Source organism: Periplaneta americana, chromosome 17, assembly GCF_040183065.1.
Source record: "Periplaneta americana isolate PAMFEO1 chromosome 17, P.americana_PAMFEO1_priV1, whole genome shotgun sequence".
In the NCBI taxonomy this organism is placed as follows: domain Eukaryota; kingdom Metazoa; phylum Arthropoda; class Insecta; order Blattodea; family Blattidae; genus Periplaneta; species Periplaneta americana.
Genome location: NC_091133.1, coordinates 14,136,808 through 14,163,430, shown reverse-complemented (window position 1 = coordinate 14,163,430; position 26,623 = coordinate 14,136,808). Strand labels below are relative to the sequence as shown.

The following is a 26,623-nucleotide window of genomic DNA, read 5'->3' as shown; positions in this document are numbered from 1 at the left end:
TAACTTGTCCAGCGTCCTGTTGGCTCCCAGGTGGCCTCCAGTCACTCCAGCATGAGTCTCCTCCAGCACTTCCTTCACCTTGCTCCTGGGCAGGACAAGTTGTTCTATGCGGGTCCTTCCATCGGCCGACTCCCAAATCCTCTTCAGGATACCGTCCTTGACAGTGAAGGATTCCCACTGGGCCCAGTAGCTCTTGTAAGTGGTGCTACGGTTGGCGATATCGGCCCATACTGGTCTCTGGCCGGACTCCACATCACGTAGTAGCTGTCCAATATTTGGGTCCTCCAGCTGCTCCCTCCTTATGGCGGCGTTATCCCATCCTGGGCTCGGCTGGGCGGCAATTGCTCGGACTGCGTGGGCGCCATCCCGCTCTTCTACTTTCAGGCAGTGTTTGCAGCCATCCGGGCACGGACGTCGTGACAGGGCATCAGCGTTGGAATGTTTCTTCCCTTGTCGGTGTTCAGAGGTGAAGTTGTACTCCTGCAGACGTTGAACCCAACGGGCGGTCTGCCCCTCCAGATTCTTGAAGCCCAATAGCCAGGTGAGTGCAGAATGGTCTGTCCTCAGATGGAATTCCTGGCCATACAAATATTTGTGGAAGTGCTTCAGGGCTTCCACAATGGCAAGAAGTTCTCTACGCGTCACACAGTAGTTTCTCTCAGCCTTGGATAGTGTTCGGCTGAAGTAGGCAATCACCCTCTCTTGCCCGTCCTGTTCCTGAGAGAGTACTCCGCCGATGCCTACGTTGCTAGCGTCCGTGTCGAGCGTGAACTTCCTTCCAGGGATGGGATATCCCAGTACAGGAGCAGTGCAGAGCGCCTCTTTCAGCGACTGGAAGGATGACTCCGCCTCGTCTGTCCACTGGAATTGTCGTTTCTCCTCGGTCAGCTGGGTTAGAGGCTTAGCGATATTGGCGTACCCAGCTACGAACCTTCTGTAATAAGTGCAGAGGCCGAGAAAGCGGCGCAGCTCCTGCTTGTCCCTCGGTCTCGGCCATCCTCTGACGGCTTGTAGCTTCTCCGGGTCCGTGGCCACTCCGTTGGTCCCTACTACGTGTCCCAAGTAGTTGACCTTCTTCTGGAATAGATGACATTTCTTCGGGTTCAACTTCAGTCTGGCTTGTCGCAGTCTCTCGAACACTTTCCTCAGGTTCAACAGCTGCTCGCTGAAAGTCTTGCCCACCACGATGACGTCATCAAGGTACAGCAAACAGGTGTCGTATGTCAGGCCTCTCATTACGGACTCCATTAGTCTCTGGAATGTAGCCGGTGCGTTGCAGAGGCCGAACGGCATAACGGTGAACTGCCATAGTCCCTGGCCTGTAGAGAATGCCGTTTTCTCCTTGTCCTCAGGATGTAGCGCCACCTGCCAGTATCCTGACTTGAGATCCAACGTCGAGAACCACTCTGCTCCGGCCAGGGTGTCCAAGGTGTCGTCAATTCGTGGAAGCGGAAAGCAGTCCTTCTTAGTGACGTCATTCAGTCTTCTGTAGTCCACGCAGAAACGCAGGTCCCCATTCTTCTTCTTCACCAGCACTACAGGTGATGACCAAGGGCTGTCGGATTCCTCGATGACCCCTCTTGCTTTCATGCCCTCCAGTTGGCTGTCAATCTCCCTCTGTTTAGCTAGAGGGACGCGTCGAGGAGGTTGTCTGATTGGGCGAGCATTTCCGGTGTCGATGCGGTGCTGAACTTTCTCCGTTCTCCCGTAGTCGTTTTCAGACAGACTGAACACGTCTTGAAATTCTGTCAGTAGATCGTGGACTTGTCTTCTTTCTCTTTTGCTTAAATTCTCCGCCAATTCTCGAGCCAGCTCTCTTAGTGATGGGTGTAGATCTGGACGTGGTCGGTGACACTCCTCGTTATCTGCCAGAGACGTCACAGACACCACCGGCTCGACGTTACCTAGTACAGTTCCGCTAGGCACCTCCTTGTCCCGATTGGTGACATTCAGGACCCTCACCGGTACCACCTTCTGATTCGGGAGTAGGGATCTGGCCACATAAACCCCATCTATCGGAGTTGTTTGCGAATCGAGGAGCAGGTTTCTCTTAGGTTGTCCGTCCAGTCTTGCCGTCACCACCATCTCGCAGCCTGCCGGGATTGTCACATGATTCTCCAGGGTGAGTCTGCTGGCCATGGGTTGGTCTTCGACGTCCCTCAGGAACACTTCATCCTGACCAAAACGCAGGATACGGCGCCTGACGTCCACCGTTGCATCGAAGATCCGCATGGCGTCGAGTCCCAGGATGACGTCTTCAGTGATGTTGGCGACGAACACCCACATCTCCAGTCTCCTCTTTCCCAATGTCAGATCCAGGAAAACCTCCTTTTGGATGGGCAGGTTCTCGCCTGAGGCAGTACGTAGCTCATACCGGCGCAGCGGCGTCCTCCCAGGTAGGTCACGCACGACTTCCGGTCTGGCGATAGTGAGCGACGCCCCGGTGTCTACCAGTACTCTGCATGGGCGGCCTCTTATCCATCCGTCAGCAATCAGCCCATCGTCGCATCGGCCCCTTTTAGTTTTCCTGTTTGTGACCAGATCGGTCACAGTCCCTCCTCAGGTGTCCAGGCTCGCCGCAGGACCAGCAGGTGGGCACTCCTCGTCTTCGTCGCTCGGGTGATTTCGGTTGACGTTCCTCGACGTCGGCCGCCGCGACGCTCCTAATCCGGTGCGATGCCGAGACGTTCGCCGTCAACTTGGCTGCCTCCATCCTGAGGGCCGCCGCCAGAGCTGCATTGATGGTGCGATGCTCTGCCAGGAGTAGCTGTTGCTTTATTTCCGGGTCTCGAACTCCGCTGCCGAAGGTGTAGGCCGCCTCTCCAGCGATGAAGTCATTAGGTAGGCCCCTGAGCGCCTTATGGGCCAGTTGTTCCACCGCCATCGCGAATTCTTGCAGGGACTCGCCTGACTGTTGGACCCTCGTTTTTAGTTGGGTCCTAAATGCTGCAGCAAGTTGATGGTCACCATAACGTCCCTCCAGGGCCGCCATTATCTCAGCGGCTGTCCCATCTTCTGGCACGCTGTGAAGAATCTCCGACGCCTGTCCCTGAAGCGCGGCCAGCAGCTGAGTGGTTTTCTCTGCTGGCGTCCACCCATTGTGCTCTGCGATGGCCTCGAACTGGCGACGGAATATCGCCCAAGACGTCGTACCGTCGAATTTTGGCGTCTTGACGTTGTAATGTCTGGCTGAAGGCGATGGTTCCCCAGGGCCACTATATGAGGTCCTCCATTCTGTCGCCGATCTTTCCACGGCCCGTTGAACTTCCTCGGCAATTATCTGTTTCTGTTCTTTAGCCTGGCGATCCACCAACGCGAGGATGTGCTTGTTTTCTTCAGCATGTCGGTCCATCAACGTGAGTATGTGCTTGTTTTCCTCGGCGTGTTTGTCCATCACCTCACTCGTCTTGTCCAGCAACTCGCTCGTCTGCTCTTGACGACGCTCGAGATCGCGGATTTTGCCGTCGAAATGGTCTACCTCCTGTCTCAATTCGGTTACTGTCTCGTTTATAGTTGTAAAATTCTTGTTTAGGTTGTCAAGATCGGCTTTGAGTTCGTCTTTCACGATGGCGACAATTCCATCTACGTGGGTTGAAACGCTTTCAATTTGCGTAGTGACGTCATCTTTTACTCCGCTGATGTCGCCTTTCACTCCGCTTATGTCGCCTTTCACTCCGCTTATGTCGCCTTTCACTCCACTTATGTCGCCTTTCACATCACTTATGTCGTTCTTAACCTCACTGATGTGCATCTTCAGTTCTGCTTTCATTTCTGCGATGGCTTGCTGGATCTGCTGTAGGTTCTCCATTGTCGATAATATCCCACTTCTGACACCAATGTGAATTTTATTAGTAACAACAATGTACTGTTAATCTTAACTAATATTTACAAAGCACTATTTACAAATCAGAACTACCAGTTCTCAGTTCACAGTTCTTCTATCTCAGTCACTCGAGTTCACAGTTCTTCTATCTCAGTCACTCGAGTTCACGGTATCTCGAACCACAGACCTTCAGAGACAGTTCACTGTACTCGAACTCGGGTCCCTCCAACTGCGGTCCACTGCACTCGAACTCAGGCCTTCGGATGCTGACGCAGATGCGGACGCACACTCGAGTCGAACTCCGGCTGGCTTGCTTGCTCTGGCTTTCTCACTGACTGAATAACTGAAAACTCTACAACAACTACTCTAGTTCGCTGGCGCCTGCTCTTTTATAGCAAAATCATAGTTGCGAGAACCTTCTACAGGTGTGTAGAGAATTATCTCAATATCTCTACATCGACATTTCTGGAAGGGCCGGGAAGGTCCGTTCCCCCTTCCCTCCGTAAGCAGCTGCGCGCGCGGACTCGTCGCGTGACGTAATACACCCTCTCTCTTCTCTCCACCGCGCGACGTCACTCAATGTTCCGTGGAGCCTGTGCGATCTGCTTTCTTGCGGGACGCTGGTCGTGAGTTCGATTCTCACGTCGCTGTCACAATATAAAAGTGAATGTGGGTATGTATGTATGTATGTTCCCTATACAAATCTACACGCTTTGACCAATATGTACCAAAGTTTACACATTTAACCTTCATAACCAGGAGAAGAACATAGGCTATAGTAAAATTGTTAAAATGAACGTTAAATTAATTAAAATAGTAAAAAATAAAAATAAATACGATCAATCATTCATGCATAATACTAAAATGCAATCTTCTATAGTCAATTGTTCTTTATTATTGTCTGTTGTATTCAACATCGACTTTCATGAGGCCATGGAAAAAGCAAAACGATATAAAATAACATTGTAGATACATCATGAAGGCCAAAATCTAGACCATTCATGCAATAAGTATCCTTATGCAGTCCAGAACCGTATTATGTGTTTCTCGAGACAGTTGTAGATAGTGATCAGACTGTGTTTTATCAAACTGAATTCTTAAATTCTTTGAAATCACAAGGATTGTCAACACATAATTTAATACTTAATATTGAATCACCAATAATACTATTGCGAAATATTGATCCACAAGAATTATGCAATGGAACAGAAATTGGTGTGAAAAAACTCACGACAAACGTAATAGAAGTGACAGTATTAACTGACAAAACGAAAGGAAAAGATGTTTTTATCCCACATATGTAGCTCAGTTGGTAGAGCAGCTGGCTACGGACTGGAAGGTCCGGGGTTCGATCCCAGATGTTGACAGGATTTTTTCTCGTTCCCAAACTTCCAGAACGGCCCCGAGGTTCACCCAGCCTCCTATAAAATTGAGTACCGGGGGTAAAAGGCGGTCAGAGCGTGGTGCCGACCACACCACCTCATTCTAGTGCCGAGGTCATGGAAAGCATGGGGCTCTACTTCCATGCCCCCCCAAATGCCTTCATGGCATGTTACGGGGATACCTTTTACCTTTTTATTCTTATGATAGGCAGTAACATGTCATTCGATTTTAAGCAACTGCCATTTCAGTGCAACTAGCATTCGTAATGACCGTAGTAAAATAAAGCTCAAGGATAGTCGCTCAAAGTTGCAGACATTCACTTAAATCTCCGTGTTTTTCACATTGTCAATAATTGCGTAACTTGTTTTCGCGTGAGCACACCTAAACATATATACACATTTATACAAAAAACGGAAAACGAATTGTATGCATATGAATGAGAATTTTGTCATGTTCCCAATGTAGGCCTAGTATGTGAATAACGTAAGCCCACTGAAAATGAGACATTAATTTACATTTTCTTTATTTTTGTTCATTTGAATTGATTGGAATGCCGATATTTTAAATCCAAGATTTGGACGGCTATCATTTCGATATACTACTTAATTCTAAAATGTATATCTTTCAAAATATTATTGCCCATGTCCAATAATGTGTTATTGCGAAATTTTATCTGTGTAATCAGGTTGCCAGTGTAGTATGTCAAGCGTTGTGGAAAGAACGGCCACTTCATTTTCTATAACATATGTCTCTCAGAATATTATTATTTATCCTGAACAATGACTTCTTGCAAAATTATACTCTATCTGCATTCTGTATATAAAATAAAAGTAATATATTTAATATGTTCTGAATTTGTTAGATATAATATCTCATGTAATATTTAAAAGGTCCACACCTTTGGAGTAACGGTCAGCGCGTCTGGCTGCGAAACCAGGTAGCCCGGGTTCGATTCCCGATCGGGAAAAGTTACCTGGTTGAGTTTCTTTTTTGCCTCAAGCCAATATGAACAAATGCTGGGTAACTTTCGGTGCTGGATCCCGGACTCATTTCACCGGCATTATCACCTTCATAAAATTCAGACGCTAAATAACCTAGATGTTGATATAGCGTCGTAAAATAACCCAATAAAATAAATAGATATTTAAAAAAAGCCGGGTATGATATAAGCGGGCGTACAGCTGTCAAGGGGTACAAAATATTCCAATATAAATTGAATTACATATGTATATATTGATTCTTTGGTACGACCGACAGATAAATTTAGGCTCACGATGACACCCCAACGATTCAGACTGGGAACATGAGAATTCTCTAATTACCATCAGCTATCTCTGAAGTTCAAGTGAAAGCACACATAGACTTGAAATTACGTGAAATGTATGTCAGCACAGCTTCAGTTAAATGTACAGATCTTATAATTATTTTTTCTCTGCCTCTGTACAACGTCACATTTGTGGCGGGGAGGAAAGGAGACAGCAGAAAAATTAATGGTGTTTAATATTCTGACGGCCACGACTAAGATAAAGCACTTGAAATTTAGCGGTAACTGACCGGCAGAGATAAATAAACAAAACAAATAAATATATAAATTTAAAACAAAGTTGAACGTCAGGCACATGGTGAAATATTTTCTTTTCGGTGCCCGATCTACAATTGTTTTAAATTTAGTTAAACCTGGCAAGCATTTGGCTAAGGAGTATTAATTCATGTAGGCTAAGTGAAGTTAAGTAAAGATTCATCTTTATGTGCGAGGAAAGTTTAGTAAAACAATTCGTTTTGGTTGTCTATAGTTGGGTTTCCGAAATTTCCGAAAATTTAACAACCAGTTCATTTGAAAACAGAAGCAGAAAGGAAAACTCGGGCAACGCCGGGTACTTTCAGCTAGTAACATAATAATTTGTGCCCGCCTGTATCTGAAAATTCCCAAATTTTTATGTTATTTATTTGTACACTTATCTATTAGCACATTGCTTGTTTTTCTATGTTTTGTGTGCTTTCAAACAGGGGCGGCTCGTCCATAAGAGCGGCGGAGCTGCAGCACTCCCTGCTTTGACAGGAAAATAAAAATAATATTTATTTTAATTTGTAGAAGAATTGTTACAGCTTTTACTGGTAAATTGCTTTATATTTCATCTGGCCGGGAATATGTACTATTATCTTATGCATTATCTTTTTGCGCGTCGACTATATTGGAATTGACACTCCATTCAAAGTCGTCCTGGGATCTGCAGGGTGGGACAGCTCGTAAACGAGTGTCTCTTGCTTGGTCAGGGGGTAGAGAGGTGAAGGGAAGCAAAGGGAAACTGCCGCTGTTTAAAACCCATATTTCGCTGCAGTGGCTTGCAGAGCCAGGCTACAAAGGGAAGATCTTTTCTCCCCTCCCACACCGCTATTGTAATGCTCCGTCAAATGGATTCTCTATTCCCTTGAAAGTTAATGAGAAAATTTTTATTTTGTTTTCACATACTTATTGTTGTAGAATCTTATCGAGTTAATATAACGAAATTAATATTCTCTTTTGCCTTATTATTACGTATATATCCAGCCTCCAGCAGAACCTAATATTTGCCTTAACTCAAAATGATTGCACGAGTAGAATCCTTTTGATATAGCACGTAAAATACGAAAGAGACTTCTTTTCCAGTTTTAGAACATTGTTGACCATCAGTATATCTGAGTGTTGCTTTGGTGTGACGTCTTAGTACCGTAACTTAACCAGTGCAAATTTGCAAGCATGAGTGTGTGTGAATTACAGAATATTAATTTTATTTTTCTCAACTTTCCTCTGGGGAGAAGATTGATGTAATGAAGCGAAATTAAAGGGTCATCCGTTATCCGACTTAAATCTTACTCAAGCGTCATTCAGCCGAAATAGTGCATATATGTTAGGAAGTATAACAATGAAATTTACGATAAGCATTTGTGGTTACGTGGATGTGAACAAAAAAAAATCTGTATTTTGTTTTCCTTGCCTCCTCTTCGGTGGTGATGCTGCATGGACTAGGAGTGGTGTGACACATTTAGGACATTTGCTCCTAAAAGGCAAAATGCACGTATCTTCGCAGTTTCACCTGAAAAATGTTGTTTCATTGGCTATGTTAGGCAAAACTAATATTGCTGTGCAACTAAGTGAAACGAACAACAAACATTCTCAAACATAATCAAGAAGTGAGAAAAAATCGTGAAATTATTTTAAAAAAACATTGATTGTATCAAATTTTGTGGCCAATATGAACTTCCCCTTAGGGGACATGATGAAAAAACGATTCGAAGAACCCTGGTGTATTTCGTGGGTTCCTACAGTTCGCGAGTAATCTAAATGAGCCTCTCAAAAATCATTTGTAACATCCCACTGTTGAAAGGTAATTCTAAGACAATTCAGAATGCACTGGTAGATTGCAAGTGGAGTGTCTGCCGATCTGAAATTCAGACTGAAATCGATGGTATTAGTTTTTTTTAGCTATTAGCAAATGATGCCACAGACATCTTCCAACTAAGTCATGAAGTTTTGGTTTTTCGATATGGAGTGCATTTATTTTTGTCCTATACTTATTAGTAATGGTATCAAGAGTGAAATTTGTATATACCAAAATCTACTGCAGCTCTCCCAATCCACAAGTTCACGAGCCGCCACTGGTTTTAAACTTTATGTTACATACATACTTTTAAATGGCATATGTTTGAACTGCCTATTATATCATTTTTTAACACATTTTAAACCAGATAATTTTAAAAGTTCATCATATGTTATCATTTCGATGTGACCTGAGGATGCCATATTCATGGCGAAAACGTTTGTCAGCTTTTATGTACCATTTCATGTAATACCCTAATGGTTTAAAGCATGATTATTGATAAGTAATTTGACGGTAATAAACCCATATATATATATATATATATATATATATATATATATATATATATATATATATATATATATATTTGATACTTTTATCTCAATGTTATTAGTATTCATGTCACTAGAGTAATAGGCGAATAGTTATCAGTTCCATCATAATATTAAAATACGGCTGGGTACTGTTAATTAAGCATGAACTACCACTCCAAGATGTGAGCAGCCAGGAATCAGTACTGTCAATTGTTAATACGTTATGAGTAGGCTACGCGCCCAAGAGTTCTCATACGTACACTTAGATTCGAAAGCAGCTACAGTACGACTCAGTTTTATAGAGATAATATGTCAACTTACATTTGCTTATCTTATATTAGTTAAAATGATTATTGTATGTTATTTAATATTTTATTTAGATATATATATATATCCTATTTATTGCAATCCTAGTTTATTACTAGTATTATTATTATTATTATTATTATTATTATTATTATTATTATTATTATTTGTAATTTCAGTGGAGTTCAAAGAATTAGGACACAATGGAGAAATATAAAAGGAAATCCAATAGAAAGTTGGTTTTTACGGAAGTAATGACGGAGCATATAAAGGAAATTCTAGGTAGAGGTGAGAGCAAAAGTTCCATTGCACAGGTTTTAAAATATAAACGAGGACAACATCATTGCTTGTCCTCTGTGTTCTGAAGAGTAAACGGAACCTCCTGATTGCGACTGGATAAAATGTGACCAATGTAATTGCATCCACGTGTTGAACTGCGTCTTAATGGGGTGGAGTTGCAATATACAGACACTGCGAGACTTTTGGGCCTTAGCCTTGATTATAAATTGATGTGGGAGGTGCATATACGTGATTTGAGAAGGTGTTGCGAGAAATCCTTAAATATTTTACGCCTTTTGTCAGGGTTTTGCTGGGGTGTAGACCGTACAGTGCTTTTACGCCTTTACCGAGCTCTTATCCGATCAAAGCTGGATTATGGCTGTTTTATTTATGTCTCAGCAAATAAATCTAAATTAGGTATTTTAGACACAATCCATCACCATGGGACACGACTTTCTACAGGGGCCTTCCGAACTAGTCGGATAGCGAGCCCGTATTGCGAAGCAGGTGATCTATCCCTGTATCGGCGACGTAATATCTTGATGTGCTCATTTATGCTGTTAAGCTTCGCACGCAGCCTGAGCACAATTCTTACGACTCCTTTCACCATTCTACTCTTAACGGCCGATTCAGTGAAAATCCGCGGAGATTTCGCCCAGCAGGTGTGCGGTTTCGAGAACTGCTCTCTGAGCTCGACATCCATTTACCATCAGTTCGCACACTAGAGTATACCACCGTGGATTAATTATGCGACGTCCCATGTTTGATGTAAGTCTGAGCCGATGTTTCAAGAATTTTACACCAGCTTTTGTTTATAGACTTCGTTTTAGTGAACTTTTATCAAGATATCCAAATTATTCATTAGTTTTTACTGACGGATCCCGGATAAATGATTATTTTGGTTGTTCCTTCGTTAGAAATGGAGAGGTATTTAAATAAGACTGAGCCATTATACTAGTGTTTTTACCGCTGAACTCTATGGTTTGTACAGAGCTTTATCGTTTTTAATTAGGCAACCCCGGGGCAGATTCCTTATCTGTTCCGACTATTTAAGTGTCATTCAGTCCTTGCAGTCTTTTAATTTTGATGATCCGCTTGTCTTAAGAACTCAGGAGCTGTTCCACACTCTCCTTAGCTCTGATTATGAGAATGGAGTAGTGTGGATTCCTGGTCATGTAGGGATCCCAGGAAATGAGGCCGCTGATGCTGCAGCCAGGGCTGGTGCACTGAATGGCTCTCTGGTATATTGGCGCGATAAGTGGCAGGACATTCGAAACTCCTTGAAATATAAAATATGGTGCCAATGGGAAGGAGAATGATCTCCACAAGAGGGAAACAAATTACGAAATATAAATAATACTGTTCGAGTTTGGGATTCGTCCACAAGAGCGTCACGAGACGAGGAGATTTTACTCACCCCGTTGAGGATTGGCCACTGTCATCCGACACATGGCCATGTCCTACATGGCGAGCCTCAGCCGGAGTGTAATATGTGTCGTGTTCTACTTACGGTGGAACATTTTTATTGCATTGCAGAAAATATGACCGTGTCCGCCGGCAATATGGAATTCGGCCGACACTACGTGAAGTTCTTGGAAATGACTTTAATTGTACAAATGCAGTTCTGAGATTTTTTTTATCGAATACAGGACTGGATAAGGTGATTTATTTTTTATTGACCCGTTTTAGTTATCCTCCGGACCCTTTACATCTGGAGGTTACATTATTTGTTTTATATTTGATTTACATTGTTGACATTTCGGACTTTATACATCCGAATATTTTATAAAATTTTATTGTTTTTGAAATGTGATACACAATTTATCTCTGGTGACCTTAGTTTTATTATTTTATTTGTTCGTTTTGAATACCACCTAGGGTCGTAGAATTGCTCACTTTTATGATTCTGTGCAAATCACCTTGTGTATACTGCATTTGTGTACCTCGTTTTACCGTGACAACGCTTTTTATTTCATTTAGCACTCTGATTATTATATTATTTAGCCTATGTCTTTGTTTTATTAAGAATTTTAGATAAGGGCGCAAATAGCCATAGTAGCTGACGCGCCCTTTTTAAACCCTACTACTACTACTAGTGACCAATGTAATAATTGGTAGCATGAACACTGCACAAATTACAGTGGACGTGGGTTATTTGTTCGTGATGACTGTGAATAAATTTGATTTGTTAAAGTTAGTTGCGATCTTTGTGTCTGTTTGTTTACTTTTTGTTCTTGTTGCTAAAATCTATCATCAGCTAAGTTATTTAATTAACCATAACGTTTGAATTCATCTCTATTGACAGAAGAAACAGACTGATGATATGCAAATAATAGTTAAAATAAATATAGTCTATGCATATTCTTGAACTTTACTACTGGGTGCTCTTAGACCATATGTCGTCTAAGAGTTCGCATTTTTAGTACCTAATGTAATTAATTAATTGAAGACGAACTTAATATTATTTTAAGATTTTTAAATGTCCATGTTTTTGGAAACATTCTTCTATTTTCTGTAAAAATTTCACATGTATTAACTAAACTACTAAGCAACTAGAGCTCAAAATCCAAAAAGTGCGTACTCTTACCCTACTTTTCCCTAATTAATATCAACAGAAACACTGAAGAAGGGATATATTATTCCGAAACGCGGTTGTTCAAGAAAGAGAATAAGTTGATAGGTGTATAGAAAGTCAATAAAAAGCCGTTTCTTTAACATTTCCCTCACGAAAATATTTAATAGCAAGTCGAAGGATATTTAATGGATTCAATGATATGAAGACACAATAAAACATGCATAGATCCACATTAGTATAAGACAGATTGGAATCTTATACTGGCTGAAATAAATATTTTCATGCACGCTTTTGCTAGCAGAGTGTCTGATACGATAAGCTAGCTGCTATAACATCCACACAGAAAGGGTGGGAGGGAGGGAGAGAGAGCTTCAGCTCTCGGAAAGCTAACCATACGAGTACAGCCATTGGGCTGCTACTCAAGCGATTTTCAATATTTTTACACCTCATTTTGAGGACTTTGTAATTCACATAATGTACCAATTTTCTGGTATTCGCTCTTTCACTCCAGCATCTTTTTTTCTACGAAAATTGAATAAAATCTACAACATGGCAGATTTTTTAAGATTTCTTTGTGAGATCAACTTCTGTGTCGGTAGATTCGTATAATATTAACCATAATGAAATAAACTCTCCTTTTCATAGCTAACTCTTTTCCTCTCACACAGCTCACATGCCAGGTCTCGCCTCTTCATCTATATATACCTGCAAAAATTTCTTGTAGCCACAAAGAGATTTTCTTATATTGTTATAAGACCATTGTTTCCAGAGCGCACGTGCCACGTTATGACGCTAACTCAAATATAAGGAAGAAGTTACGATAGTATCCACGAGGGGGAAGAATCCAACAGTGATATGGCTGGTATTCCATATCCCCTCTACAGTTTCACATATCCATTTCCTCTACTTTATTAACGAAAAAATTAACGTTCTCATAACATTTTATAAAAGCTTAAACTTACAACGATTGTCACACAGTCTTGCTTCAGTTAAAATAATTCTAAATAAATATATTGTTTCAAATCTGTTACTCCCTATCTTAAGGAAACAGGTGTATAAAATTTACTTTTCAAAACCATATAGGGTAAACTAGGGTCTGTTGGACAGTCGGGCATATTGGACACTCCGTAGTTTAACGTGTTACCACGCCACTTGTGGGCACCACATTCAGCTAGAAGTCAATGACGGAAGTAGCCCCACTCGTGCCTACTTCCGTCATTGACTTCTAGCAGAATGTGGTGCCCACAAGTGGCGTGGTAACACGTTAAAGTACAGAGTGTCCAACATGTCCGACTGTCCAACAGACCCTAGTTTACCCTATCTAAATTTCTTTCACTAAAAGTCACTTGACATATCACACACATAGTTTTTTTGGGGGAAATCCCTATGATTGCATGCTATGGCTATATAGGAATTAAGCTAAAATGGAATTAGAATAAATTAAATATTTTGTTACGAGATTTTTTGTGTGTGATGAATGGTATGAAATAAGCTATGAATTACAGGTAATCTTATAATAATAATAATAATAATAGTAATAATAATAATAATAATAATAATAATAATAATAATAATAATAATGCTTTAGAATACAATATACTATTAAGAGGACAAGAATAAATTTGTTTTAGCCACACACTATTAATATTATTAACTAATATACTGTATAAAATCATAGGAGAATATTTCGTAAATATAGTATTCCTATTGCTATTTATCTATTTGTATGTGAGTAACACTAACTTGTATTAGTGACCATGATGAAGTACAATATTGAATAACATTAGTTTTTAAAGTAATGTAATCCCCATGTATAATAAACTCTTCCATGTATATTATATATATATATAAACTGACTCCCCTTCTGTGTAAGAATGCACTTACATTTCATTTATTGTTTTCCACAGACCCTATAAAACTGCTTGAAATGCGATTCTACAAGCAGATGCATCAAGTACCATCACCGTGATCCGAAGTGCACTTAGAATATATTCGCTGTTCACGAGTGCGGTCACTTATTTTGACAGTTGTACATTTCTGCTACTAAGAGCATTCCAGGACCCGTACACTCGATTTTATTACGCGTTGAAACCACCGCTATAAAATTTAAAAATTATGGCTAATGTAAAAAAAAAAACACAAATTACGATATATTGCAATGAATTTACACATACACTAATTATGGCTCACATTTCTCAACATGTCTGCCAAATGCAAGCGACGGACAATTTTCTCGTGAACTGTCGAGGGAATTTCAGAAGTAACTATCTGTATCGTGTGCACAATTCTTACCCTAAATTTCGAGATGGTGCGAGGCTTGTCTGCAAACACATTAGCCTTAACGAATCCCCATAAAAAGAAATCCACGGGAGTTAAGTCTTGAGATCGTGGCGGCCAAGCAATTGGAAACACCTCGTAAAGCAAGTTTCGAACATCCAGTACATAATAGGGAGGACCCGATCATTTGTTATACCAATGTAAACACGAATGCAATAGAAAGAGCGATTTCTGGTAGACACATTTTGTGACTAGATCGACTTCTGGCGGGCAACAGGTAACTAAGTCGAGTGTTTGGCAGCAGGAAAGATTCTTACTAGCTGAAATGTGCAACATACACAAAAATCGTAAAAATCAGTCAATTTTTCGAGTTATCAGGTACTTATAAAAGAACCCGTATACATTACTAATAAAAACTATAAATGGGGATCACAGTTACATGTGTGAGCTGAATAAATTGTTTTCCATATATTGAAGGTATAATTTGCATCTCAGGAAGGCGTATGAAGGGAGAAACCATAGTCAACTGCTAAAAGAGAAAAGCTAATTGGTTGCCGTGGCAACAACATTTTAATAATTAAATGACATGCTTCATTTAATATCTTAAAAATTAGTTGCTATCAGTTTTGTTTTTCATCATATTTCGGCAACAAATTTCCAATGTTGAAATATGGTTCAGGAAACAGATTCAAGAAAATTCCTTAAAAAGTTTATAGGATTTGTGAAACTCACTTTGGTGATTTGTAAGTAGCTAATTTGTGGGAATTTCCGTTGGATATCGGTGTGTAGTTGTCCATCCAGCATCGACCCACTTCTTGGGAGAAACTCTTGGGTTTCAAGTACTTCACCTTCCAGGTCCCATTAGTGAACTGTTAACATAAAGATTACATATCCTATGTTGAGTTCTTTTTATGTTACTTTGAACCTCGGAAGATTCAGAGCTATTTAAAGAGAATTATCTGTTATGTTCCTCCACTAAGGAAGTGCTGCATCATGTTGAACGATTATACTGGACTGTATGTGCAAGCTGTAGAAATATGTATTCTTCTAGCATGTCTAGGTACGGAGGTGCTGTAAAAGTAAGCTCAATGCAAAAGACAGGTCGAATTATCATATCTTGCATAAGAGCACTACATTATACATTTGTTTATGAATGTCTCGGATATGCTTCATGACTAGAGTTGGGGGGCAATTACCGGACAGGTTCTATTTCCGGACACTCGTAACGTTTTGTCATTTTGTGCTTATAAAGAATCCCTTACGCATTCGTTTGGCTAGTCTATAGAAAGCAATAACATTCTAGGGCTGATTGCGATACATGGCATTGAGATTGTGTGTGAAATCCGAGCTCCAGATAGCTGAAAGGGAGCGAATGTTATTAGAATGTCTTTATATTTTGTCCTGTTGTAATATTGAGCGAGAATTGATTGTCTGTTAAAGAGATAACATTGTTTTACGAAAGGCTTATTATGCTTTCATTCTGAAGAATAAGCTTTTGACAATTGTTAGGTGGTGCAAATTTCTTATTTAAAGTTCGGGACACTTTTGATCGGGAATTTTGGATAATTAATACAATGGTCCTATTTCCGGACACACAAATGTTCCTAATCCCGGACAGAAACATTCCAATAAGTAATTCATTTTTATGATTTTTATATGTTGTTTGAAGAGTAAATATTCGAAGATAATTTATCAAACTATTCTGAATGAAATGGATCATTTCATTGGTGTTACAGACGCCAAAACTTCCTTTTAATGAGAGGCTGGAAAGTATCGTATGAGATGATATAAAAGAAGCAATGGAATAATATCGGAAAGGTTTATCTATAAGATTCGCAACAGAAAAGAATGCTTTGCCCGAGTTAAGTCGTTATAAACATATTTTGGGTGTCACTAGTTCTTGCACAGAACCTTTGATTTTCGTTCAAGGAAGAAACTTGGCCTGACTTTCTACTGAATATTTGTCTGAAGGAATTTTCTTGAACGCCAGCAAATGGTACAAACTGGCCTTCGAATATGCAGAGATCTCTGAATGTGATAACAAATTCAACAGTGAAGTAAGATGTGCAGGTAAGAAATTTATAAGAGGACTACTGAAAAAAACTAAAAGCCTTCCTATTAAGACTTCAAGGTTTTTCTATGTAGAGGGAAGAACAGAGGAGAGCAATATATACAATAAATCTGAAAAGATTTACAATGTCGAAGAGTCGAAGCTAAACAGTTAAACATAAGACGATCAAAAACCCTTGTGAACGCGGTGAGAAAGAAAGTTGCAATTAGCAGGTAGAGACACGAGCATGGGTATGTGAACTACGACACTATCCAGGTTTAATAGGCAGGGTGATACCGTCGTCGTTTGCCTATTATTTATTGCCTTCCGCAGAATACCCAGTTCCGTGTACGGAAGACATTCCTCCATTGCTCATGCCGGGGAATTGAACCACGGAACTTTGGATTGGAAAGCGCACACGTTATCCACATAGTCACAACAGCAGACTACATATCTACATTCTATCTTCTACAATTTACAAAAGAATCAGGACGAATAGGAATTTGGCGATAAGCAGGCCCTTGGATTGGCATTTACAATGACGAAGACTGGATACAAAAAGTTTGTGTTAGTTCCATCGGAAAAGAGCAGATTTCCTGCGGGAAATATAAATAAAAAAGTTATGGAATACAGTGATATGAAAAGTAAGAATCATTTTATTGTAATATACAACAGAAATTAATAATTTTAAATACTTTAAAACCTACTCTCCGGAAACAGGACACTTATAAGAAAATTGCTAGACAAATTTCAACATAAATTAAAAAAAATTGTAAGGTAACCGGGGGTAATAAGGCCCACCTAAGAAATAAAAGTTCTTATTTTGAACTGCAGACGTTTAGCAATTTTTTAATAATGAAATAGCATACTTTTGTAGTTAAGCTATAATACTTTACTTCAAAGAAATATTCAAACAGACATAGAGTATAAATGCTGTGAGCAGTGAAAATGAACATCATGTCGCTGGGCCTTACATCCTGCTATGACATATAATAAGGCCCACAATAAAGAATGTAAGTATTGAAAACAACTTGGACACACAAAGTCTTCAGTGTTTTTCTCAGTGAGACCTACACATTCATCGTGAAACCAACATTCACAAGAGACACACACATGCGTATTTGAAACAATTCTCTTCGCAGACGGAACACATCCGCGTCTCCTGGATGTTTACAGATCCTGAAGTTGATGGCTCATCAAATGCCCTTTCTTCATTAGAAATTGTCAATCTTTCGTTTGCTTGATTTTTTGCAAAAAACGATTAAGGTTCAGGTTCATAGTTTGAGCTTTATAGTTCAGGGACTTCTATGAACTTGTGGACGTTTACACGTGTTTATTTCATGGGCCTTATTTCCTGCTCCGTCACTTCGCGCCAATTTTAATTTATGGAGTGCTCATATGCTCATTAGCGAAAGTTTCACGATAGCCTCAAACTTCTTATGTTCAAACAATAACTTTCATTTAATATTATATTAATAACACATAGTAAAGCGATTAAATATGTGCTTACATTTTACAAAATTTTATAATGAAAGCAGAAATAATCACATATAACTTTGTTGCCGCCAGTCAGCTACACAAAGAACAAGAATCTCATATCTTTATATCTCACTCGAATGCAAGAAGAATTAGGTCTTAAGAGTTGTTGCAAATTTCAAATGTATGGTTCACTTAACAACGCTCGCAACTACAGAGGTTACATCAACGCCGCCGGTGTGCCGGAATTTTGTCCCGCAGGAGTTCTTTTACATGCCAGTAAATCTATTGACATGAGCCTGTTGCATTTAAACACACTTAAATGCCATCGACTTTGGCCGGGATCGAACCTGTAACCTCGAGCATAGAAAGCCAGCACTATACCAACTACGCTACCGAGGGCGACAAGAGTTGTTGCTTTCTTTTGCAAAAGTGTATAACAAATGGTAAAACTAGGTAGTGGACCTTATAACATGCTGGGCCTTAATACTCCCAGGTACATTATTTAAAATAATATTCGAATTAAAATAGTTGTGATAACAGTAACAAGATTTTTAAATTAAGAGAATGCGTTTCATTTGCTTGAAACAGTTACAAGGCACATAATTAGTGGAATTCTCTGAATTGTCCGCAAATAGGCCCTCCCACCCTATACATAGGATTTTGAGAGCCTCATACACATATATTGTGGCAGTTAACTTTCCAGGCAAATGAGTAATTAGCTCGTCACAACACTAACATGACTAAGAAAATCTTGTATTTCGTTAATGCTGTCTAGGATATCAATTGCAAATCCTTAGCAATGAAATTTGTCGGTTGGCCTGATTTCTTTAACAATTTATAATTTGCAGGAGTTAAAAGGGTAGAAGAGCATTATCTAGCGAAATTTATAAGCTTGTCTTTGCTATTTTGGAAAAGAAAATTGTACTAGATCAATGGAAAGACTCCATAATTCTACTTCTCTTCAAGAAGGGGATAAAGACTAACTGTAGTAACTTCCGCGGAATATAACTTTTGGTCTACACCTGTGGAGTAACGGTTAGCCCGGGTTCGATTCCCAGTCCGGGGAAGTTACCTGCTTGAGGTTCTTTCCGGGGTTTTCCCTCAACCCAATATGAGCAAAAGCTGAGTAACTTTTGGTGCTGGACCCCGAACTCAGTTCACCGGCATTATTACCTTCATCTCATTCAGACGCTAAATAACCTAAGACGTTGATAAAACGTCGTAAAATAAGCTACTAAAATGATATATATATATATATATATATATATATATATATATATATATATAACTTTTGTTGATTTCGTTCAAAATTTTGTCAAATATTCTTTTGAGAAGATATGTAGATGAAATTATTGAAGGGTGTCTAATTCGTATAGGTTTATTCATTAATTTATTTGAGGAAACTATCTCCAAAATTAAATCCCTTGAATAAAATCCAGCCAAAAATGGTATTCCACATAAAGCAAAATTAGAAATACATAACATTAAGATAGATATAACCGTTAATAATATAGAAATTAAAATCCAAGAAAATATCTATAATAAATAAAATGAAATCATAAATTCGTTAATAAAACTATATAATCAACCGACAAATTTAATTAGGATCATCAGTGTGGTTTTAGACGTAATATATCGACTATTGATCAGATTTTTTTTGTATTCGAGAGATATTACAGAAAAAATAGGAGTATAAACGTACTGTATACCAATTATTCTTAGATTTCAAAAAAGGCATATGAGTAGGTTAAGAGAGAAGCTTTATAAGTTATAATGTTATTGTGAATTTCGTATTCCAATGATATTAGATCGATTAATTAAAATGTGTCCAAATGAAACATACAGCAGAGTCCGTATGGGCCAGCTTCCGTCTATTGCTTTTCCAATTAACTGCGGGATAAAGAAAGGAGATACACTAGCATCTTTACTTTTTAACTTTTCCCTAAAAATATGCCATTAGGAAAGTCCAGGATAACAGAGGGAGTTTGGAATTGAACGAGTTACATCAGGTGCTTGTTTATACGGATGACGTGAATATGTTAGGAGAAAATCCACAAACTATTAGGGAAAACACTAGAATTTTACTTGAAGCAAGTAAAGAGACAAGTTTGGAGTCAACATCGAAAAGACAAAGTATATTATTATATTTCGTGACCAAATCATAATACGAAATGGTAAAATATAAGTAGGAAATTTAATATTTGAGCAACAATAACAAATATAAATGACATTCGGGAGGAAATTAAACGGAGAATAAATATGGGAGATGCCTGTTATTGTTCGGTTGAGAATCTTTTGTGATCCAGTCTGCTCTCAAAAAAGCTGGAAGTTAGAATTTATAAAACAGTTAAATTACTGTTTGTTCTGTATGGTTGTGAAACTGGACTCTCACTTTGAAAGAAGAACAGAAGTTAAGAGTGTTTGAGAACAAGATGGGATAAGAGGGATGAAGCTACAGGAGAATGAAGAAAGTTACACAATGCAGTACTGTACGCATTGTATTTTTCATCTGACATAATATTAGGAATATTAAATCCAGAAGTTTGAGATGGGCAGGGCATATAGCACGTATGGACGAAACCAGAAATGCATATAGAGCTGGGGACCGGAGGGAAAAAGACCTTTGGGGAGGCCGAGACGTAGCTGGAAGGATAATATAAAAATGAATTTGAGGCAGTTGGGATATGATGGTAGAGACTGAATTAATCTTCCTCAGGATAGGGACCGATGGCGGGCTTATGTGAGAACGGCATTGAACCCCGAGTTCTCTAAAAACCATCAGTACTGTAAGTAAGTAAAGTCTTATTTTGCATAATTTTCACATCGACTGACTCTAATCATCAGTACGATCCACAGCAGTTAAGAAATTATTTGAATTATTCTTTCCAAAAAGAACGATAAAAATTTCCTCGTGTCTTTCGTCATATTTTATAAACAATCAAAATCAGGGATCTTCTACATGGTCACTTTATATTATGAACCCAATGACATATACTCCTGGGACAAAACAGAATAAAAAAGAGCAGATTTTTTTTTTAAATCGGTAAGATTTTGAAATACACATCACAGTAGGAGCAAGGTTAATTAACAATATGAGGAATTTATGGACCAATTAATTTTATAAAAATCTCAATTGAAAACCATGATGTACTAAGTAATTTCTGGCTTACTGAACATCTGTGTATCTAACTTTTTTTTCCGACGCTACGAAAATTGCTTAACCTAATATTACGTGAAACCATTCAGACATAAATGAAACTGAAGCAACAGAGAAGAGATTTCTACGTTCACTTTGACTATACGATATACATTATTATGACTGAAAAGGTGAATACGAACTTCAGAAACGAGCTACACTTATATCATGAGAGGAAATAAAGCAAGTATTTTGTACACGTGAAATTGTTTTAAAATTAATGTACTTCATTCTCTACTTTTAACGTAGAAATGTTTGTATTGTAAACTGTTAATCATATTATCAGATTGTTATGATTATAATTAAGGATTCTTGTGCTCATGCAAGTATTTGTTTATAAGGATGTTTTATGTTTACTATTTTGTATGGGTCAATAAAATGACAATAAGTTAAAAAAAAAAAAAACAAGGAGGGAATACTTAAATATTATGCAATTACAGATCAATTGAATATACTCGTACTGTAGATTCCGAGTAACCTCATATTAAGATGAATAGATCAAATTAAAACATTTTCAATTCAAAACACACCAAACAGTCTGAACAGTGTCAAAGATTAGGAATGCTTCCTTGTAAATGACAAGAAACATAGCACGTTTTTAACGTGTAACGTTTTTTCTGCATATCACTCGACAAAATTCCTGACAAAAATTACCACATTGCCCCTACGGAAGATTCGTCGATGCTACGCGCAATGCATTAGTTCATTTATTCATTCATAGTCAAGGATATGCTTCTATTCTACTACAACACTGATCAAATGGAATGCGCAATCTGTATTTATTTTTATTATGGTAGTGGATCCATTTTCACTTGTTTTTATATTTTAATAGGTTATGTCAAGCATGGGGAATAGGAGACGAATTCGCTTATTGTTTTATTAACCCACACCACTTTCCAACAGGAGCGATATTCTTACTTCCTTCTTTGAAGTTCTGTTTGTACATAAGACGATACCAATGGCGGAACGCGATCTGATTATAACTATTTCGATCTATTTTCATTCAAATCCATAAGTTACTGCAAAACTGCACATAACTATATTATACTTTATTAAATGTAGGGGAGAGTCGGGTAGTATCGGACATCGGGTAATATTGGACAGTGAGTTTCTTTTATCTACCACACGATGATAATACCTGATTGACATGGTTACGTTTCTGTGATGTCGCAAAGAGAAACGTAACCATGTCATTCAGGTGCTACCATATGGTGGTAGATATAAGAAACGCACTGTCCGATACTACCTGATGTCCGATACTACCCGACTCTCCCCTAACCAAAATAATACTCTTTTACTATAGAACATAAAAATAATACTATTTTATTACGTAGCATAAAAATAACACTCTTTTATTACAGAAAATAAAAATAATACTCATTGTTACGGTTTTTACAACTTTCTGCATGACATTACCTAGACATCCTGCTTTAGCATATAATGCCTCTCTATGTATTATGCAGTGAATTGCAACTAATTTATCTGATGATTCATTAATGAATTTTAGAAATCGTCGTAATATAGCTACGAAGCCATTATGTTTCCCTATCACTACTGGTGCGCCATCTGTGGTTATATATATATATATATATATATATATATATATATATATATATAGTCGACCTGATTGACGAGTTGGTATAGCGCTGGCCTTCTATGCCTAAGATTGCGGGTTTGATCCCGGACCAGGTCGATGGCATTTAAGTGTGCTCATGTCAGTAGATTTACTGGCATGTAAAAGAACTCCTGCGGGACAAAATTCCGGTACATCCGGCGACGTTGATATAACCTCTGCAGTTGCGAGCGTCGTTAAATAAAACATAAGATCAAACATCTGTGGCTATACAAATAATTTTTTCTAGGATATTTCTATTTTATAACAACTTCAAAAACAGCTTCGAAAATATCATTTCCTCTTGTATTGCCTCTCAAAGGTACAAAATCAAGAAAATCTCCAAATATGTTGAGTTCAGAACCCACATCCCGTAGAAAAATGGCTGATTGCGCAGTGTCTTTTGTACCAGTGCTATCGTCGATAGCTGAAGAGTACCATATCAACTTTCTCGATTTTACTTTTTGCTGATCTTCAACTCTTCAGCCATTTCCGAAATTCTGTCTGTGATAGTTCGCCGAGAGAGACTTATTTACTTAAATACTTCATATTATAGCGATGTACCGAAGTGCATATGATATTTCCGTGCAGGAATTCTGCTTTATCACATGATGAAGGGTTGGTGGAGCAAAGAAAAATTCTCTCCGGCACCAGGATTTGAACCCGGGTTTTCAGCTCTACGTGCTAACGCTCTATCAATTAAGCCAAACCTGTTTCCAATTCCGATTCCAGAATGAATCCTTTCAGTTTAAGCTCCACTCAAATAACGTTTGTTCCTAAACAAACTGAAGTGGGGTCATGTCTAGTTTCCTTTAATTCTTGTAACTTTTTGAGACGGTTTGGGCGTATGGAGAAGAATATAGAAGGTATACTTTTAAATATGCGTACTTCGTAATATTTTAAAATCACAAACATTTTGTAAAAAAAAATACACATACAGTATATAATTAGACAGCCAAATATCTACTGTATATGACAACCACAGAGTGGAAAATGAAATAACAATTCAAATACACCTGAAAAAAAAAACATTGTTTACTGTAATCCTTCGCGTGAACAATATTAAAATGTCGTCACACATTAAACAGGGCACACTACTGCTCTTTCGAGCAGAACATACAAAATGTCTTATTATTATGATGGACACAAAAGTACTTTAGTTCCCAATCGAGTTTGAAAACACATTTATTTGCTTTATCACGAGACACGACTCCACCACTGATGCCCACTCAAATGTTATAAAATACATACTGGTGCTTTCCTAATAAAGATATACAAATCATGGTAATAGGTGAAAGGAGTTAAAAAACGGACAGAGAACAGGGAACTCAAAGAGGCACTCTTCCTCATGACTGGGTTATGTGTATCGCAGCATTCCTGAAATAAGCCACCCAGCCAACCGGAATGTCGTCTCTATACATAGACAATTCCCAAAATAACGATGACTTGCAAATTAATAAATGAATTATGTATTTTATGTTTCTTTATTTCATTGATTTATATCTTTATACAAATGGGGCGTGTTGAAAACGGTTACTGTGGATCAATGATTTCGGTGTCATATGGACTTGGTAAAGTTTCGCATGAAGAGTTTCTTCATGTGTAAAACTTAAGAAAATATGAAACTTAATTTTAATTTAATATACATATGTTATTCCTACAAAAATTGGCTTATTAATAGATGAGGGTAGTATAAAGACAGAAATAATTAATTTCACGAAGTGTAATTCTAAAGTATAGGATGCGCCATGAGTCACCATACCCTTAGATAGTTCTTACTTACTTACCTAATTCTAATGGATCTATGTGAGCTGCATCATTGTCTATGCAGAGATGGATACATCTCCAGGTCCTTTGTGACATTTTACGTAACTGCTTTGGTGTTATGTCTGCAAAGACAGCTGTCATAGCGTCTTTCAGTTCGTCGTTTGTTTCATACCGTCTACCACTTTTTCTTTTATATACCCTCACAGGCTGTTGTCCGGTGTTGTCAAGTCAGTTTCGATCTAGAGATTGCAAACTACACAGTTGCATTTTTTTTCCTGTGTGCTGCCTTTCGCGGACCCGAACAATCGCAGCCAACCGCTCTTCAAGCGAATAATTACTCGTATCTGCCATCAAGCTCACAATTTCACTATCATTATTCAACTGTTATTATCACTGCTACCAAATGTTTTGGTCATGATTATGAACTATCTTTTAGTATTGCCACACCCTTTTGTCACCAGATTTCATTAATTGGCAGGGCTGGCGCTTTCCGAACCATAACAAAAAGCTATGTCCGCACAAGTTGTGACTACTGGTGTTACAGCAACTCAGTAACTGTGTACGCTCATCACGGAGCACACAATCAGAGACCTGCAAGAGAGCGATGCTAAACGATATCTGAGATCGGTTTTACCGAATGCGCTTCGTGTGTAATCGCTCGAGCTCGGGTTTGGCCTGCGCTCGCTCGAGCTCGCCCGGGGGATCGCTCCCCCTGTCGGAACGAGCGCTCGCTTCAACCACTGTACGCGAAGCAGTAAGCTATAGTACTACGTTAGTACAGCATTGGTAAAAATCGAAAGAATTCATTTGATTATCAAAACCATTCGAAATAATAGAAATATTCACAATATCACTCGATTATTCATTGATTTTGCTTACCACCACAACAAGCCGTATGAAGTTACACAAAATATGTACTCGCATGACAGAATGTGTTCCATTTTAAGATAATGATAAGAGCTTCGAGTTCAGAATCATATGACACAAAAATAGAATGATAAGCTTCGAATGTTCTGTGTGGTTGTTGCGTACTGACTTTCTAACAGCCCCAGTATCTGACCCTGATCTTCATTAAATTAAACACCTGACCTACATGGCGATAAGAAAAAAGAGCGCTGCTCTCAGGCTATAGGCCTACGTATAGAATGAGTAATCAACATACTGCAATGTTATTGAACAATTCATTCATGCATTCGAATGATTTAATCCTACAATGGAATAATCATAGAAATCATTCGATTGTTTTCAACAATTATATATTTTAGTGGAAATTTAATTAATTACACATTTTTCTTTGTTTAGATTGAAAGAGCCTGAAATGATTTTCTGTATAAATATATTTCATTCCTACTCAGTTTAACATTTAACTTCAAAAACAAACTGAGACACAAATTTAATCGTAATAATATTGTAAATGCAAATTAAATGTTTGGTTATATTACTATAAAATGTATATAAAACCGAGAAATTACATTTAATACGTGATAACTAAAAATGTCTATCGAAGTATGAAATGCAAATAATAAACTAGTAGCGATATATTTTGTTTCATCTCGAACGTAATATGAACTTTACTCATATTAACGTGGGAATATTTTTATTTTTTATTTTAGTAGGTTATTTTACGACGCTTTATCAACAGCTTAGGTTACTTAGCGTCTGAATGAAATGAATGTGATAATGCCGGTGAAATGAGTCTGGGGTCCAGCACCGAAAGTTACCCAGCATTTGCTCGTACTGGGTTGAGGGAAAACGCCGGAAAAAAACGTTAACCAGGTAACTTGCCCCGACCGGGATTCGAACCCGGGCCACCTGGTTTCGCGCTGACCGTTACTCCACAGGTGTGGACAATCCTATGTACTTTAAGGTATTCTTATCCCTTACTTCTCCGAATTTAGTCCAAGCAGAGCTAGTAACTGCTTTCCCTTTTTTTCCACTACTCTGACTCTGCTGATTTAACTTTATTTTCGGCATATACTTTTGA

General features: G+C 38.6%; 1 protein-coding gene across 1 annotated transcript in view; it reads right to left on the bottom strand.

Annotated features, from left to right (window-relative positions):
* Positions 1-26,623, bottom strand: part of LOC138693468 (uncharacterized) — a 63,853-nt gene that overhangs the window by 29,377 nt on the left and 7,853 nt on the right. The window contains exon 2 of the mRNA XM_069817449.1: positions 15,268-15,404. Coding sequence (XP_069673550.1) covers positions 15,268-15,404 — 137 coding nt within the window. The remainder of the gene's footprint in view (positions 1-15,267; positions 15,405-26,623) is intronic.